Source organism: Excalfactoria chinensis, chromosome 3, assembly GCF_039878825.1.
Source record: "Excalfactoria chinensis isolate bCotChi1 chromosome 3, bCotChi1.hap2, whole genome shotgun sequence".
In the NCBI taxonomy this organism is placed as follows: Eukaryota; Metazoa; Chordata; class Aves; order Galliformes; family Phasianidae; genus Excalfactoria; species Excalfactoria chinensis.
Window position 1 is genome coordinate 19,759,536 of NC_092827.1, and position 15,620 is coordinate 19,775,155.

Here is a 15,620-nt window from a genome sequence, read left to right on the forward strand (position 1 = left end):
ATGGACAGTGAGGTGAACTGAAAACAGTTCAAATAGTGAGATCCAGAGGATGTGACCTGTGGCAAAAAATCCACCTGGAGACTAGTAACTAGTGTTATTCTTCCAGGGACTGACACTAGGCCAGTAACATCTGCACTAATGACCTGAACAATGAAACACAGAATATGTTTGGGATATTTGCAGGCAAAAAATAAATAAATTTAAAAATAAATAAATAATTGAGAGGAGTGACGGATGCACTACGTGGTTGCACTGCCTCCCAGAAGCACTTGGATAGACTGGAGAACTGAACAGACAGGAATCTCATGAAATTTAACAAAAATAAATGCCATATCATGCACTGAGGGAAGAATAACAGGAAGCTCCAGTATAGGCTGGGACCCTGATGGACAAAGAGCTGAACAAGATCCAGCAGTGTGCACTCAGGGAAAATGTGGCTATCAGCCTCTTGGGGAGAGCACTAAGAAGAACATTTGCCGCTTAACATAAGCACTCTTTCCTCTCTAATGAGCACTGATGAGGCCACATTTTCAGTACTGTGTCCAGTTCTGGGAACCTCAGTACCATAAATACATGGACTTAGTGGAGAAATTCAATTGAAAAGCTAGAAAAATGATTGGTCTAGGAGATGCAGGAAACACTAACAGACCTAAGGTTGTTTAACTTAGCAAATAGGAACCTTGAGGAGATCCCATCAAACTGTATAAATACCTGAATTGAGAGAATGATGATGAAGGAAGAACCAGACTCCTAGTAGTGCCCACCAACAGTAGTGCCAAGGACAGAAAACAGCTTTTGTAAGTTCAAACATATGAAGCTCTGTCTGAACGTGAGCAAATGTTGTTTTATATTTTGTATAGTCTAACACTAACACAGATTAACCAGAAAGGCTATCGAATCTCCATCCATCTAGATATTTCAAACCTAACTGGACACAGTGCTTGGCAACCTGCTTTAGGTAAACCTGCTTGAGCAAGGGGATTGGTTTAGGTGACCTTCAGAGGTCCCTTCCAGCTTCAGTGCTGATATGTAGGAGTTAGACCAAGGAGACCACTACGGCATTAGTTTGAAGACCATCCAGAAGACAGAGAAAGAAACAGACTATAAGCCTAGTACATATAACACAAGTCAGTCAGAGTGTCAAGTCCTAGCACTGAGTTTAATAAGATCTCTTATGCCTTTAGGCAGAGGGTGTAAGTGGAGATCCCAGCTGATGCTACTAAAGGCAATTAAGACCTATTTGTATTCTCAGAGCCACAATTGCAGGTGTTAAATCAAAATCCACGCAAACAGATACTATTTAATTCAAGTGCATAATAATACTAATTAGTTATAGGTGTAATAGTAATAATAGAAAGATATACTAATGATAGGCATATACAGTAATGATAGGTACACAATTATAATTATAAAAATAGTAAAAGTAATTTCATTTCTTGTTGGAAATTCTGCTTAGTTTCCAGCTATTATCCTATTTCTCTCATCTAAAATGCTTGAAAATAAAATTGCATACTTTTTCATTATTCTGGGTTCTCTATTCTATTGATGTTTTCCTGTTTTGCTTACAAAATAATTCCACAGCCTCCATGCCTTTCCCTTTTTGTGGTTTATTCCAGCAGGCAGCTAACACAACCATCTGTTCACTTCCCCCAACCCGCAATGGGATAGGGGACAAAACCGAAGAATGCAAGTACACATGTATTGAGATAAGGACAGTTTAATAAGAAAGAAAAGAGGAAAAGAAGGAAGATGAATAAATAAAGAAAAGCAAACAAAAAGAAAGAAGAAAAAAAAATAAATGAAATGAGTGATGCACAATGCAATTGCTCTTCACCAGCCAACCAATGCCCAGTCTCTGCGAAACAGCCTCAGAATCACAGAATCACAGAATTATCAAGGTTGGAAAAGATCTAAAAGATCATCCAGTCCAACCATCACCAATACTTCCCAACTAAATCATATCCCTCAGCACAACATCCAAATGTTTCTTGAACACCCCCATGGTCAGTGACTCCACCACCTCCCTGGGCAGTGCATTCCAGTGCCTGACTACCCTTTCCAAGAAGTAAAGCTCCTCAGCCAGCTCCCCCAGTTTTCATAATCAAATGTGGTTGATTCCATATTTTGTGGAAAATCTTTTTCATATGGTTGAGCCAGCTCTTCTTGTCATATCCCTTCCCTGCTTTCTCTGCATGCCCAGACTCCTTGCTGGCAGGCAGTATAAGAAGTACAAGTCATTAACTTGGTGTAAACACTGCCCAGTAATAACTAAAACATCAGAATGTTAACAATATTATTTTCATAAGAAATCTATAATCTATCTACTGTGAAGATGATTAATTCTATTGCAGCTGAAATGATCACATCCTTAAGTTGACATAATCCACAATTCTGTAAATATTCTGCTTGCATCTTAAAAGACAAGTTTAGATTAGATATGGATGTGTGTGTGTAAATGTATGTATGTATATATATCTCTGTATGTAATATCTTCTGTACCTTCAGGCCCATGCTGGAAGGACATTAAGTAAGAACCTGCATTAGGTTTTATCTTTCTCTGCTATACACAACCATCAATGTCTCTATAATTCTATCCCCCAAACAACTGCACACGTCACTGTACCTTGTCCAAAAAGACATATAATGCACTCTTGGTAACACTGTGGAGACAAGAGAAAGATAACAGTAGATACCATTACAAGATGGCAGTGCTCTGTTCCATGCTGGCTTTCCATCTGCACCAATTACACATGTAATAGTTGAAGGATCAACAATTTTATATCCAGAGTCACACTGGTAAGTAATAGTTGAACCAAGCTTAAAGTCTGTTCCAATTCTTGTTCCATTCATGATGTTTCCAGGATCAAAACAAGCTTCTCGTGGTTTTTCTGTTAAAGTGAATGAAAATAAATCTATATACACTTTCAGCTTAAAAAAAAGAGATATATATTTTTTTTCAGTTTTCTGTTTTTTTTTTTTGTTTTTTGTTTTTTTTCAGTCAGTCATTTTTCCATTTCTATATGTTTACAGGATCATGGATATTTGCATAAAATTGGATATGTGGATGAGGAAATCATACAAAAGACATCTAACCTGCACCATTTTTTTCCCACCTATTGTTAGCAGTTCTGCCCAAAGGTTCAATGACTTCCATGAAGCATATAAGTGCAGTAGCAAATTTAATTTCCAGAATCCACATCTTAATGCTATGATAATAAAATGGCATACTCGGTATCAGTAAGGTCTGGTTAGAAAGCTGTGATACTATGGAATAACTAAAAATTTTAAAATGCATTCTTAATTTATTTTTCATACTTAAGAATGCCTAATAGCTGGAGCTTGGAGAGTCATGAAGTAAACACAAGTTACTCTCTGGAATTAGCTAATATTTATGAAATCTTTGAATCAAAGTGAGTGTTGACATTGCTGTTAACAGTGATATTTCATTCATAAGCCATATTAAAATACAAAGAAAAGTGAAAGGAGAAAAAAAATATATATTAGAAATAAGTGTTTAAAGAGTATGATTGAGATGATCTTAAAATGGTAGAATTAAGGGGAAGAATGTTATAAGTAAATAAATGAAAACAAAATATCACTATTATTATACTGTTGATGTCATACATTTTGTTAACAATGACTTAAATACTACTCAGTTACTTTAAAACCTATGAAAAGTATGTCAGATAACTTCTGAAAAAAATATTTTGCTAAATAACTGAACTCCAGGAGTGAAGGATGCATGTAATACAAACGGGATGCAAAGTCTTTTTACTGAAAAGTTCAAGGGTGCAATTCATCGTCAGAATTTACACCACGCCTCCTTCCTTTATTAAATGTTAATATAGCAAGTATTTTAAATAAAACACTTAAAGGAAATTTTCCAAAAGCCATTCTGGATGTCAATAAGCAGAAATGAAATTAGATACATTTTAAAATAAAGTATTAATTAACATAATTATAGTGTGGAAGGATTAGGCAGAAACTGCTTATTTATTAAAATAACTTCTCAAAATATGTTGTTTTGGTAACATATTTTCTTTTTCTTCCATTCTGACTGCATAAAGACAAGAAAATCAGACTGTGCTGTGAACAGAAAATACATGCCAAGCTAAAATATGGAAGTACTTAGTGTGCTTTATCTGTGTTAGTAGAGAGTTTCTTTTATCTCTTAATCTCCTTCTGCTCAACTTTCAGTTTTCTATCTTTGTAGGCCAGGACTTTCAGAACAAGCCATTCCATTTTTTAAAATATATTTTTTTCTTCAAGTTTAGATAGGGATAAATAGATGAGAATTTCATAATCTATGGCAGTGTGATAACTGCTCTGGGAAGAAAATGCTTGCCAATACCTTGCAGAATAATGTGTAGTGATGGATAAAAGATGCAGAATAAATATTATGTAACATTTGTTTTTAATCTCCCTCTGCTTCACTGTCATTTCTATTCTCTTCAGTGTTTTTGTTTTGTTTTGTTTTTTGTTCTAACATTTATGACACGTACATTACATATTTTACTTCCATTGTCAAGAATAAGAAGCTGAGGCAGCACTTTTGCTCATGAGAAACAGCTTGACTGAATCTGCACAGAGATGACATTTAAGTCAAAGACAGCATCTGGACCAGAAACAAGCCAGCTTTTAACTTGTGTGTTTATGTGTATGTCTTTAATTAAAAGAAAATATAACCTATTCTCTGGGTAGAAGCAGTTACCACTCTCCCTACTCTTTCCTGAAAACAAAAACGCAAAGGGTTTCCTGTAATAGTTACTCAAAAGACTCAAATGCAGACTCTAAAGCACTGTGGAAAGGAAAATGTATTGGTATGCATCAGCAAAGAAACACCAGCAATCATGTCCTGCAATTCAGTGAGACAACTCTTTTGCAAATGCTATTTTTTATGTGCATCTTCTATTTTTATTTTTCTTTTCTGGAATCTGAAAATGCACACAGTAAGGTGGAAGATTTAATGAAAGAGGGCTTCTGTGTTCCTCAACAAATTTACAAAAAACTGTTTTTAAAACTTCTGTCAATATAAATGGGTATCTGGCAGTTCAGTGTGAGTACATCTTGAATTAAATAGATTTGAGTCTTAGTAAATCCTAATTAGCACTTCTTTCTTTTCACATGTTACCACAGATTAGGATGAGAACAATACCTTTATAGTCAATAGCAAATCCTGACATTCCAACAGAAGCATCACTGCGAAAAGCCAGAAACAGACTGTTACCGCTGCTCTCTATTCTTTCAGGAGCCTGTGAGCCTTGAAAACTGCCAATTAGAGGACTGTTGGAATCCTCCCCTTCATAAATATGTAGAAAATCATAACTGGGTTCCATATTGAAACTGAAAAGAAAAAGAGAATTAAGTCTTAAATTATTTTCTATGAATTAAACAAGACTGTAACTGTGGCTGCCAAACCTAACATGTCTTCTTTTCCAGAAATAAAAGCCTTTTAAGCATGATTCATAGTGAAAATGTATGTCTTTCAATGGAGTTCTCCTTACAATTGATATGAACAAAGTGAGCTTTCGAAAAGATCTACTACAGGAGGCTCTATCCACAATCAATAAAAAAGAAGCATATACTTTCCCCTATCAAAAATACTTTTCTCAAGATGGGATGAAACACCTGCTGCAGAAGGCTGCATCTTACCACTGATGACAGGAATGATCCAGGCAACTTGCTGCAATTTAAGCAATTTAAGTCAAATTTTTAGTTGACTAAACTAGATTGTATTAATTCCACTCATCACAAACATAAATTCACCACCTTAGAAACAAGATACTTTTCTATGGACAGATCTCTGTTCTGGAACTCATTTTTGTTCATATCCAAATTTTATCAGGGAATTGTGAATGATTAATATTCTCGAAAAAACAGAAGCTCCTATGGACCTGCTCCAACAACTCCATGTCCTTCTTGCTTTAGGGATCCAGAACTTCAAACAGTACTTGAGGTAGGGTTTCATGAGAGCAGAGCAGAGGGGCAGAATCACCTCCCATGATCTGCTTCTCTTGATACAGTCCAGGATATGGTTGGCCTTCTGGGCTGCAAGCTCATGTTGAGTCTTTCATCAACTGACACTCCCAAATCCTTCTCCTCAGGGAGAAGCCATTTTCTGCCCACCCTGTTCCTGTGCTTGGGATTGCTTGACCCAGGTGCAGGATCTTGCACTTAGCCTTGTTGAACTTCATGAAGTTGGCATAGTCCCACCTCTCAAGACTGTCCAGTTCTCTCTGGATGGCATCCCTTCCCTCTAGGGCATCAACTGCACCACTCAGCTTGGTGTCATCTGCAAACTTGTTGAGGATGCACTCCACCCTCACCCACAAAGACACTAAAAAACACCAATCCCAGTCCCTACACCGGTACCTGAGGGATGCCACTTGCTACCAGTCTCCACTTGGAAAATGAACTGTTGACCACAGCTCTCTGAGTGTGACCATTCAGACCTTATCCAGTGAGTGGTCCATCCATCAAATCTATTTTTCTCCAGTTTGTTGACTAGGATGTCACGCAGAACAGAGTGAAATGCTTTTCACAAGTCCAGTTAGACAATGTCAGTTCTATTCCTCCATCATAAAAGGTCACCAAGTTTGTAAGGCATGACTTGCCACTGATGAATCCAGGCTAATGACCACCAATCACCTCATCTTCATTTTCCACATCCCTTAGTAGGTCCTTCAGGAGAATCAGTTCAGTGATCTTCCCAGGAACAGAGGTGAGACTCATTGGCCTATAGTTTTCTGGATCTTCTTTTTTTTTTTTTTTTTTTTTTTTTTTTCCCCTTCTTGAAAATAGGGGTTATGTTTCCCCATTTCCAATCAATGGGAACCTCACCAGACTGCCACAACCTTTCAGAAATGAGGGACAGAAGCTCAGTAACTTCATCCAGCAGTTCCCTAAGAACCCATGGATGGATCTTGTTGAATCCCATGGATTTGTGAACCTTCAGGTTTTTTAAGATAGTCTCGAACCTGATCTTCGCCTACAGTAGCCTTCTTCCAGAGAGGACCCACATCCTCCCTGGCCTTTTATCATTGATATGCCTGTAGAATTTCTTCTTGTTTTCCTTATGTCCTTAGCTACACTTAATTCTATGTGGATTTTAGCGTTCCTAACCTGAGCTCTGGCTGCTTAAACAACTACTTAGTAGTCTTCCCAGGTAATCTGTTCCTGCTTCTGCACCCTATGGACTTCCTTTTTGCACTTAATTAAGTCCAGGAGCTCCTTGCTGATCCATGGAGGCCTGCTGGCATTCTTGCCAGACTTCCTTTTTCTCGGGATTGGCTGCTTCCAAGCCTGGAGAAGATGGTCCTTGAATTCCCACAAGCTTTCTTGGGCCTCTCTTACCTCCAGGCCCTTATCCCATGTTACCCTTTTCCTAAGTAATGTCAAATACAAGTGGCTTCACATAATAAATATTTTATGCTCTATTTTCAATAGCTTGGAGGAATCACAAAAGACACAAGACACAAAAGAACATTTGGAAACTTCAGATAAGACAGAGAAATTTTAGTTGGGAGTAAGAAGAATTTAAAAAAAAAAAAAAAAGTCTAGAGATTGGGAACAGAAAAAAACAATTTTACTATTCTGTTCTACAGGGAAATAGTTTTCAATCTTTCTGTAGACAAACGTCATTTGATAAAATGCACTGCATCTCTGTGTTCTAAGTTCACATTCTCAATCTATGTAGACACTGTTGTCTTCTCAAAGCCATTTCCTTGAGAATAACTCAGAACTCAGCTGTGGCATATTGCCTGAGAATAAATAAATAAATAAATAAATGTTTGATAAAATGAAGAGAAACTCATATGTTAAGAAAGTGGATTTTGCAGATGTCAAAGAAAATTCAAACAAGTTATTGAAAGGATTGCAGAGTGTTATTTCTTCACTGACATTTTATATAAAACTAGAGGTATTTTGTGATAGTGTAGTGAGTTCCAACACTACATATATTTTTATTTCAATTTAATTCTCTAGGACAAGGCTACCAGTGTGTACTCAAACACCTTTTCATTAGATAGGAATCTGTATTACTCTTCCCACCCATTTATACTGTAAATATCTTCTTTGTTAAAAATGAGAAGTAGTTAAAGCTTTCAGTTTAAGTCTGTTTGGTAACCATATATATATATACACAGATAAGAGTGTTAATAACTTGTATTCCAACTTTATTTTCTCTCTCTCTCTCTTTTTTTTTTTTTTTTTTTTTTTGGTCCAGCTTTCTGAAAACATTTACAAATGCCACAATCCAAAGCTTAAAATGACCTATAAAACAACCAGCCACCAGAAGACACGATAGTATCCAAGATATTCTACAGCATTACGTAGTTTTGTAAAATGTAGCACCAGAAGACAGGGAAGCTATAGTATAATTTTTTCTTTCAAATTTCTAAGGAAAAATTATTCAGAATTGAAAATTTAAGAACTTCTTGTGCAGAATATCAAATTTAGGAAAGACTTAGGCAGTCAAGTGTGACTATCAGAATGCAATTACTTGTAACAAGTACTGGAATTATAGCATAAACTGCAAATTCCATTATGCTTCTCACATCTGTATTCCTTAAAATATAATTTACCAAACAAATCTGAATACTGAGTAACTCTAAGTTTCTTTCATCTTACTTCAAATGGGACATCCTTTGACAGTCCTAGCTAGCTGGGGATGTTCCAGTGAACTGGAGACTGGCAAATGTGACACCAGTCTTCAAAAAGGGCTGGAAAGATGGTCCAGGCAGCTATAGATCTATCAGTCTCACGTCAGTGCTGCGGAAGGTTATGGAACAAATAATCTTGAGAGCCATCATGGACCAGTTAAAGGTCAATCAGGGGATCAGGCCCAGTCAGCATGGGTTTACAAATGGTAGATCTTGTTTGACAAAACTGATTTCATTCTATGACAAGGTGACCTGCTTAATAGATGAAGGTAAGGCTGTTGATGTAGTGTATGTGGACTTCAGTAAGGCCTTTGACACTGTCCCCCACAACATTCTCGTGGAGAAACTGGATGCCCATGGTTTGGATGGGCATATGCTCTGCTGGGTGAAACACTGTCTGGATGGCCAGGCCCAAAGTTTGTGGTCAATGGAGTTATATCCAGTTGGAAGCAAGTCATGAACAGTGTCCCCCAGGGCTCGGTACTGGGGCTGCTTCTATTTAACATCTTTATTAACAATCTTGATGAGGGGATTGAGTGCACCCTCAGTAAGTTTGCAAATCACACCGAGTTGGGAGGGAGTGTTGATCTGCCTGAAAGAAGCAGGGCATTACAGAGGGACCTGGATAGACTGGACTGATGGGCCAAAGTTAACTGTATGAGTTTCAATAGGGCCAAGCGTTAGGTCTGCATTTTGGTCACAACAACTCCAGGCAACACTACAGGCTTGGGGAAGAGTGGCTGTAAAGCTGCCTGATGGAAAGGGACCTTGGTGAACTGATGGACAGCCGGCTGAACACAAGCCAACATTGTGGCCAGCATATGTACTTCTTTTTCTAAAAGAACCATAATTAATCTACAACTGTAGAAGTAGAAACCAATATTACTCTCAGCTTAAAAATCGAATTTAGGATACAAAATGAAAGAAATAAAAAAAATTTTCACTTGCCAAGATGAGCACATAGATCTGATTCAAATATAAATGACAAACTGGAAACATGAATATGAATACATTCCTGAATTTCAATTTGCATTAAAAACATATGCAACAAATATGGGTTGATGATGGTATCATGAGCAAATAAAACTTCTTTTAACACAGTGACATAGGTATCCAAATATCCTTTATCTCTTGACAAAGAAGACAAGATTTTACTACATTTTTAGGGATTTTTTTTTTTTTCCTGATTTCTGCATTCCAAACAGTGTATTCAACCTGCATTTGTAAAAAAGCTTTAAGAATTGAATTTTAGGTGGTTTCCAGTACAGTGCAAATCTATAAAATACAAAAATGTAAATCAAGCATTTCCATAAATGGACCATTTTCAAAGCTACTTTTTCAGAGGTTACAGCAATTTTTATTGCTCAGGTATGTATTTGATATCAGAAGTGACATATAACTATGCTAATTTATGTTATTTTGAAGCAATGCTAGAGCACATAGATTCAACACATAGCCATAAGATAATATTTGAAGCTGTAAGAACTGATAATTGATGCCACTTTAAAATGAGAGATTTGAAATTCTGTTAAACAGACATTAATCTAGAAATAGTACCTTTTGAATATCAAGGCAATGACAAAGTCAGGGTTTACTTTTATTCTCCAGTCACATTCTTTCCCAGGAGGATACGGCTGTGGATAGTTAGGTGATAAAATAACTCCTGCTGGGCCTGTCAGGTTACCTCCACATGCAGCTGTCACAATGTGAGAAAAAAAAAAAAAAAAAAAAAAAAAAAAAAAAAAAAAAAAAAAAAAAAAAAAGAAAGAAAAAGAATATATTCACATGTTAAATTCGCAAGTGTATGTTAGCTGTTAAATAGAAGTAAATTGATTTCTACATTTAACAACAAAAATAATTTGAACATAGCTTTCCCACTTCCACCTAGAAAAATGTTTGTATTTTCCAAAAATAAAATGAGCTCTTTTCATATTTAAAGTAAGCACAAGAAAAGCTCTTCCTAAAGGAATAAAAATATTAAGCTTAATAGGAAGTGCTGTATACTCTTGCCAGTACTTGCAAGTCATACTGAAGTTCGTATGTATAGGAAGTACTTTAATGGTTTAACAGTGGAATTCACAATGCAGTCCCTTTTGGTCAAAATATAACACAAAGCAGTACTGATTCAGTCAGTAAAATTATTTTTTTTTTTTTTTTAATAATCATTTACTTACCATAAATTAAGCTTTACTTTCAAGCACATAAGAAGTCCAGCTTTCAAAGGTAATGATTTCACAGAAGCCTACCTCAGAAGCACAGTAGTCAGCATGGTTGCACATATATTACCAAGTCATGCAGACTGAACACATCTGTAGAATCAAGCTGTTGGTACTAGGGATTGGGCATCTGTACTAATCTGATTTACTCAACGATTATTTGACTGAATGCCCATTTGTGGTTGGAATACACTCATGGAACAAATGTTTCACTTTAGGTTCATTCAAAAGCTCCAAGACAACTGTAAATCATGAGCAAAATATTTACTTTGAAAGAATACTCCTAACTTAAATGAAAATGTTCATGAAAATACTCCTTCTATTTTAGGAATTTTCATTTATTTATTTATTTTTAATCAATTCAAACAATCTTTCTATAGTTTTGATATTTTAATCATTACTTTTGGTCTAGTTTTTCTCATTTGTTGGATTTATTTCTGTTTCTCTTCATTCATAAACAGCTATTACAGGAAACAATTTACATGTTGTAAGATGTTGTGATAACTCAGCCTGAGAAAACCATGATCAAAATTATTAGATATGAATGGAGCAGGAAACACTAAATCAGGAAAAGAAGTCTCACAGTGTTCAGAGATAAGCGTACTTATTCAACAGAAGTAATCAGCAGCATACTGACTTAAAGAGTTTATGGTAACTTTAAAACTGATATATAATGTCTTCAAGAGAACACCTAAGGTTTCTAATATTTTCATGTCTGCAGTAAAGACTACTTTAATCTGCTTTCCTCTTCAAGGTCACCTTAAGGAAAAATAACAATTTGTTCAAGCTTTTTCCCCCAAATAAATCTTTGTCTCTTTTCCCTTTTCTTTTCCTTCTCCCTTCCCCCTTTCCCTTTCCTCTTCTTTATTTTCACCAGATAGGAAGAAATAGAATTTGCAGATCAGAGAAAGTGCGTGAATCATTCAGACCTTTACACACCAGATGTCTTTTGATTTTTATTTAAAGATTTTTAATTTACAGGTAGTCCAAGCAAACACTTAGTTTAGTAAACACTTTCTATTATTATTGTCACAACACCCACTAGTTGAATAAGAAATATAATCTGTATCATTCTAAAATGGAGAAGAACATAATCTCATTACCTATGCATGTAGGAGGATCAGGTTGCCAGAAGAATCGGTTATTCAGCTGCACACACGTAATTTTAGCTTGTCCTTGAAGCTGATAACCAGGGTCACACTGAAAGGTAGTAGTATCCCCAGGTTCTCTGCTGTCTCCATATCTGGTACCATTTTGTGGTGTTCCAGGATCATTACAGGTTGATGCTATAGAAGCTTTAAGGGAATCATGAAATAAAAGCTTAAACATGTAGGTATTAAACCTTTCTAATTAAAGCACAAAATTTTTACAAGAACATTTCAAACAAGGCAGTCGTAATTATTCATTAGCTATCATGGGTATGTGTTTTGTTCATTATTTTTTTTTTTCTATGTGAATTTGGCCATTGAAATGCATCACTTTTATTTTTAATTATTTTTTTTTTTCCATCCACTTAATGCAACAGAAAATCTAGTAACTCCAGTTATCAAAGGAAATTTCCTTTTGCACTTTGATACCCTTTTTTGCACAATAGCAGAAGTAGCAATGTAAGTATCATTGTTTTATAGTCTTAATATCCTCCAGCATGTAAATGTTACACTTGCCCATCTGCCTGAATAAAAGCAGTTTTAAGTAGTCCTGAATTTTCCTTTTCAGGGACATGCAATAACATTTTCAAATTATCCTTACATTAATCAATTTCTGTTCTATTTGTTACCCAAAGGTCTATTCTTAGCAAACAGACCCCAATGGGCGCAAGGAAAAAAAATAATATCCATGTTCCCCTTATCTTTTCTCAGTCTATGTAAAACCAATTACTAAGGACTGATGCCTTTTGAAATTTATTTCACTGTTAATTATCATTTCCCTCACAAAAGACAAGCATCGAAACATTCTTAACATTTTTGTTCTTGAAGCCTCTGAGGCTACTTTCTGTATTTGAAAACATTTTTATTTATCATGCCAAGTACACTTGATCCTAATTAAATCAAACATCAGACATTTAAGCACTGATGTGCCATCTAGAAAAATGAACATTTAGACAGGCTGTCAACTCTTCAACACATCTCATTTTCAAGTTATTTTACATCACAAAATTCCCAAGAGGTTCTGTAACTGCACAAAAATTACAAGTCTACCATTACTTCATTTGGTATTGAGAAAGTATCTAGAGGTCATAGTTAAGAATCACTAATTCTTCTGTCATCTATCTCACTTCATAAGTGAACTCTTTTCTTCTCAAACCAGAATGACATAAAGGCTTTAATTGAAAGCTGTCATATTTAAGTATGGGAGTATGGGAATGGGTATTTTCACGCTGTGATGTAACATCACCATATAAAATTAAAACAAAAAAAAAAAACAAAAAAACAAAAAACTGAGAAATACAGAGACTTGAAGCTGAACACAGCAAGAATCACAAAAGTATATATTTTGGAAAATAACATTAAGATAATTAATATCATTAAGTCCAACCATCAGTCTGACCTACCATACCCTCTCATTAAAACAAACATTTCATTGTCACAAACATGTACCTCTGAAACACCACAGGGATTTCACTACTGCCGTGAGAAGCCCAGCTTGACCATCATCTCCATGAATTTCTTAATATCCAATCTAAACCTACCTCTGGTGCAACCTGAAATCTCACATCATCACTTCTCATCTGAGAAAAGAGACCAACACCACCTCACTGTAACATCCCTTCAAGTACTTCCAGCAAAATGAGATCTCCTCTCAGCCTCTTCCAGAATAAACAAACTCAGTTCCATCAGACACTCCTCACGTCTTCCATTCTAGTCCCTTCACCAGCTTCTCTGCACATTCTCAAATAACTCAATATTCATCTTGTAGTAAGCAGCCAAAAACTGAACACATATTTAAAGTACTGCCTACACAGATACAGATGCTTTCCTGGTTCTGCTTGCCCACATTGTTTCTGATGTAACTAGGATGCTGTTAGCCTTCTTGATCACATTGCTTGCTCATGTTCAGCTGGCTGTTAATCTCCATCCCTAGATTCTTTTCTGCACAATAACTTTTCAATCACCTTCCCCAGGGCTTGTTGTTGTGATCCAAGTACGGGACCTGGCACTCAACCCTGCTGAGTGTCACATGAGGGGATGTAGATCATTTACCCAGTCTATCCAGATCCCTCTGCAAGGCTTGCTGGACCTTAAGCAGATCAGCACTGCTGTCTAACTCAGTATGAACAGAGAACATACTGAAGGTGCACCTAAACACCTCAACCAGAATGCAGATAAAAAACGTTTAACAAAATTGGCCCCAAGACTGAGCCCTGGGTAGTACCATTTGTGACCGGTCACCAAATGGATTGAACACTATCCACTATAACTCATTACCCTGGGTGTTCTCCTAGTTCATCACCCAGCAAATCATACACCTGTCCAAGCCACCAGTAGCCAGTCTCTCCAGTAGAACTCTGGGAAATTAAGTATCAAATTAAAACAGAATTAAATTAAAATGCACGTGATAAAAATCAGGAAAAGTAATAACTACATTTTTGACTGATGGATGCTAAATCAAATCAAAATTCCATAGCAAGACTTTCTTTTAGAATTGACTGAGAAGAATTAAAGTCCATTACAACCTCAGTGATGCACTGATTCTGAAATAACACAACCAGGAGAAGGTAATTTAATTCTGCTAACAGGCAAAGAACTCTTTTGCTGCTTACTAGCTCTTGTCCACATGTAAACTATAAAAAACTCAGTGTTAATAGAGTCTTGCTCTGTACAGAGTTCCCTTCTCCCTATCTCATCTGCTCAGAGTAAGACATGCATTTGTATACAGACGATGGAATTAGTGTAAGAAGAATGGGAAGCTGGAAAAAACAATGGTATCTAGGGACTCTTCAGACCTTCATGTGTTGGCAGGCACTGTGTTAAACCTCTCTATTTTTAATTTAATAATCTTACAGAATCTCATTTTGGATTTTATTTTGGATTCAGTCCCCAAACTGCCTTTTCAAAGTTGATTTAAAATGCCACTGAAAATCAATAGCGTACTGTTTTTGAGAACATGATTCACTGTATATCTGTAGCCTTGTGATCAATATGTTAGAGTTGTGCCTAATTTATCTTTCACCTGAAGGACACTTCATCTTTTATCAGTTTGTTTAGCTTGTAATGTATTGAACAATAAATAAATAAATAAAATCACCTTTTTCAGTATTATTTGTATTCTATCTGTGGTATACAATCATGTGAGCATTTGTTTCAGTGTTTTGCTACTGACACTACCTATATCTTTTTACTTCACATGGTTACAGTAATTATGAAAATCTTTCAAGAGTCAGGATTGTAAGCTGCAGGCAATGCACAGTCTTCACATGTTTTGACAACAGATTTGAGAAGGATTTTAACGTATCAAATGCAAGACATTGTACAGAGGTGCAATGGAGCAGCTCTTGCCTGACATGGCATCATTCCTTTATTATCTATCTATCTGGTCTATGATTCTGGGAAGCGCTATCACAACATAATTTGTCTTTTATCTACAGATTTTGTTGGAGCATAACAATGTATCATCCCTCTGTTATCCATACATACAGACATGGGACAATCAGGTCTCCCTTGGCCATAGCCAGAGCTCCTGTAACATGGCTAACTGACAAAGGTAAGGATATGTGCCAAGAGGGAAAGAGGAAGGAGTAGTACAG

The 15,620-nt window shown here is 36.2% G+C and overlaps 1 protein-coding gene across 3 annotated transcripts in view; it reads right to left on the reverse strand.

Annotated features, from left to right (window-relative positions):
* Window positions 1–15,620, reverse strand: part of CSMD1 (CUB and Sushi multiple domains 1) — a 935,567-nt gene that overhangs the window by 138,831 nt on the left and 781,116 nt on the right. For all 3 annotated transcript variants that reach the window (XM_072330835.1, XM_072330834.1, XM_072330833.1), the window contains 4 exons: window positions 11,980–12,171; window positions 10,218–10,356; window positions 5,156–5,343; window positions 2,694–2,888 (listed from right to left, as the gene is read on the reverse strand). In XM_072330835.1, coding sequence (XP_072186936.1) covers window positions 2,694–2,888; window positions 5,156–5,343; window positions 10,218–10,356; window positions 11,980–12,171 — 714 coding nt within the window. The remainder of the gene's footprint in view (window positions 1–2,693; window positions 2,889–5,155; window positions 5,344–10,217; window positions 10,357–11,979; window positions 12,172–15,620) is intronic.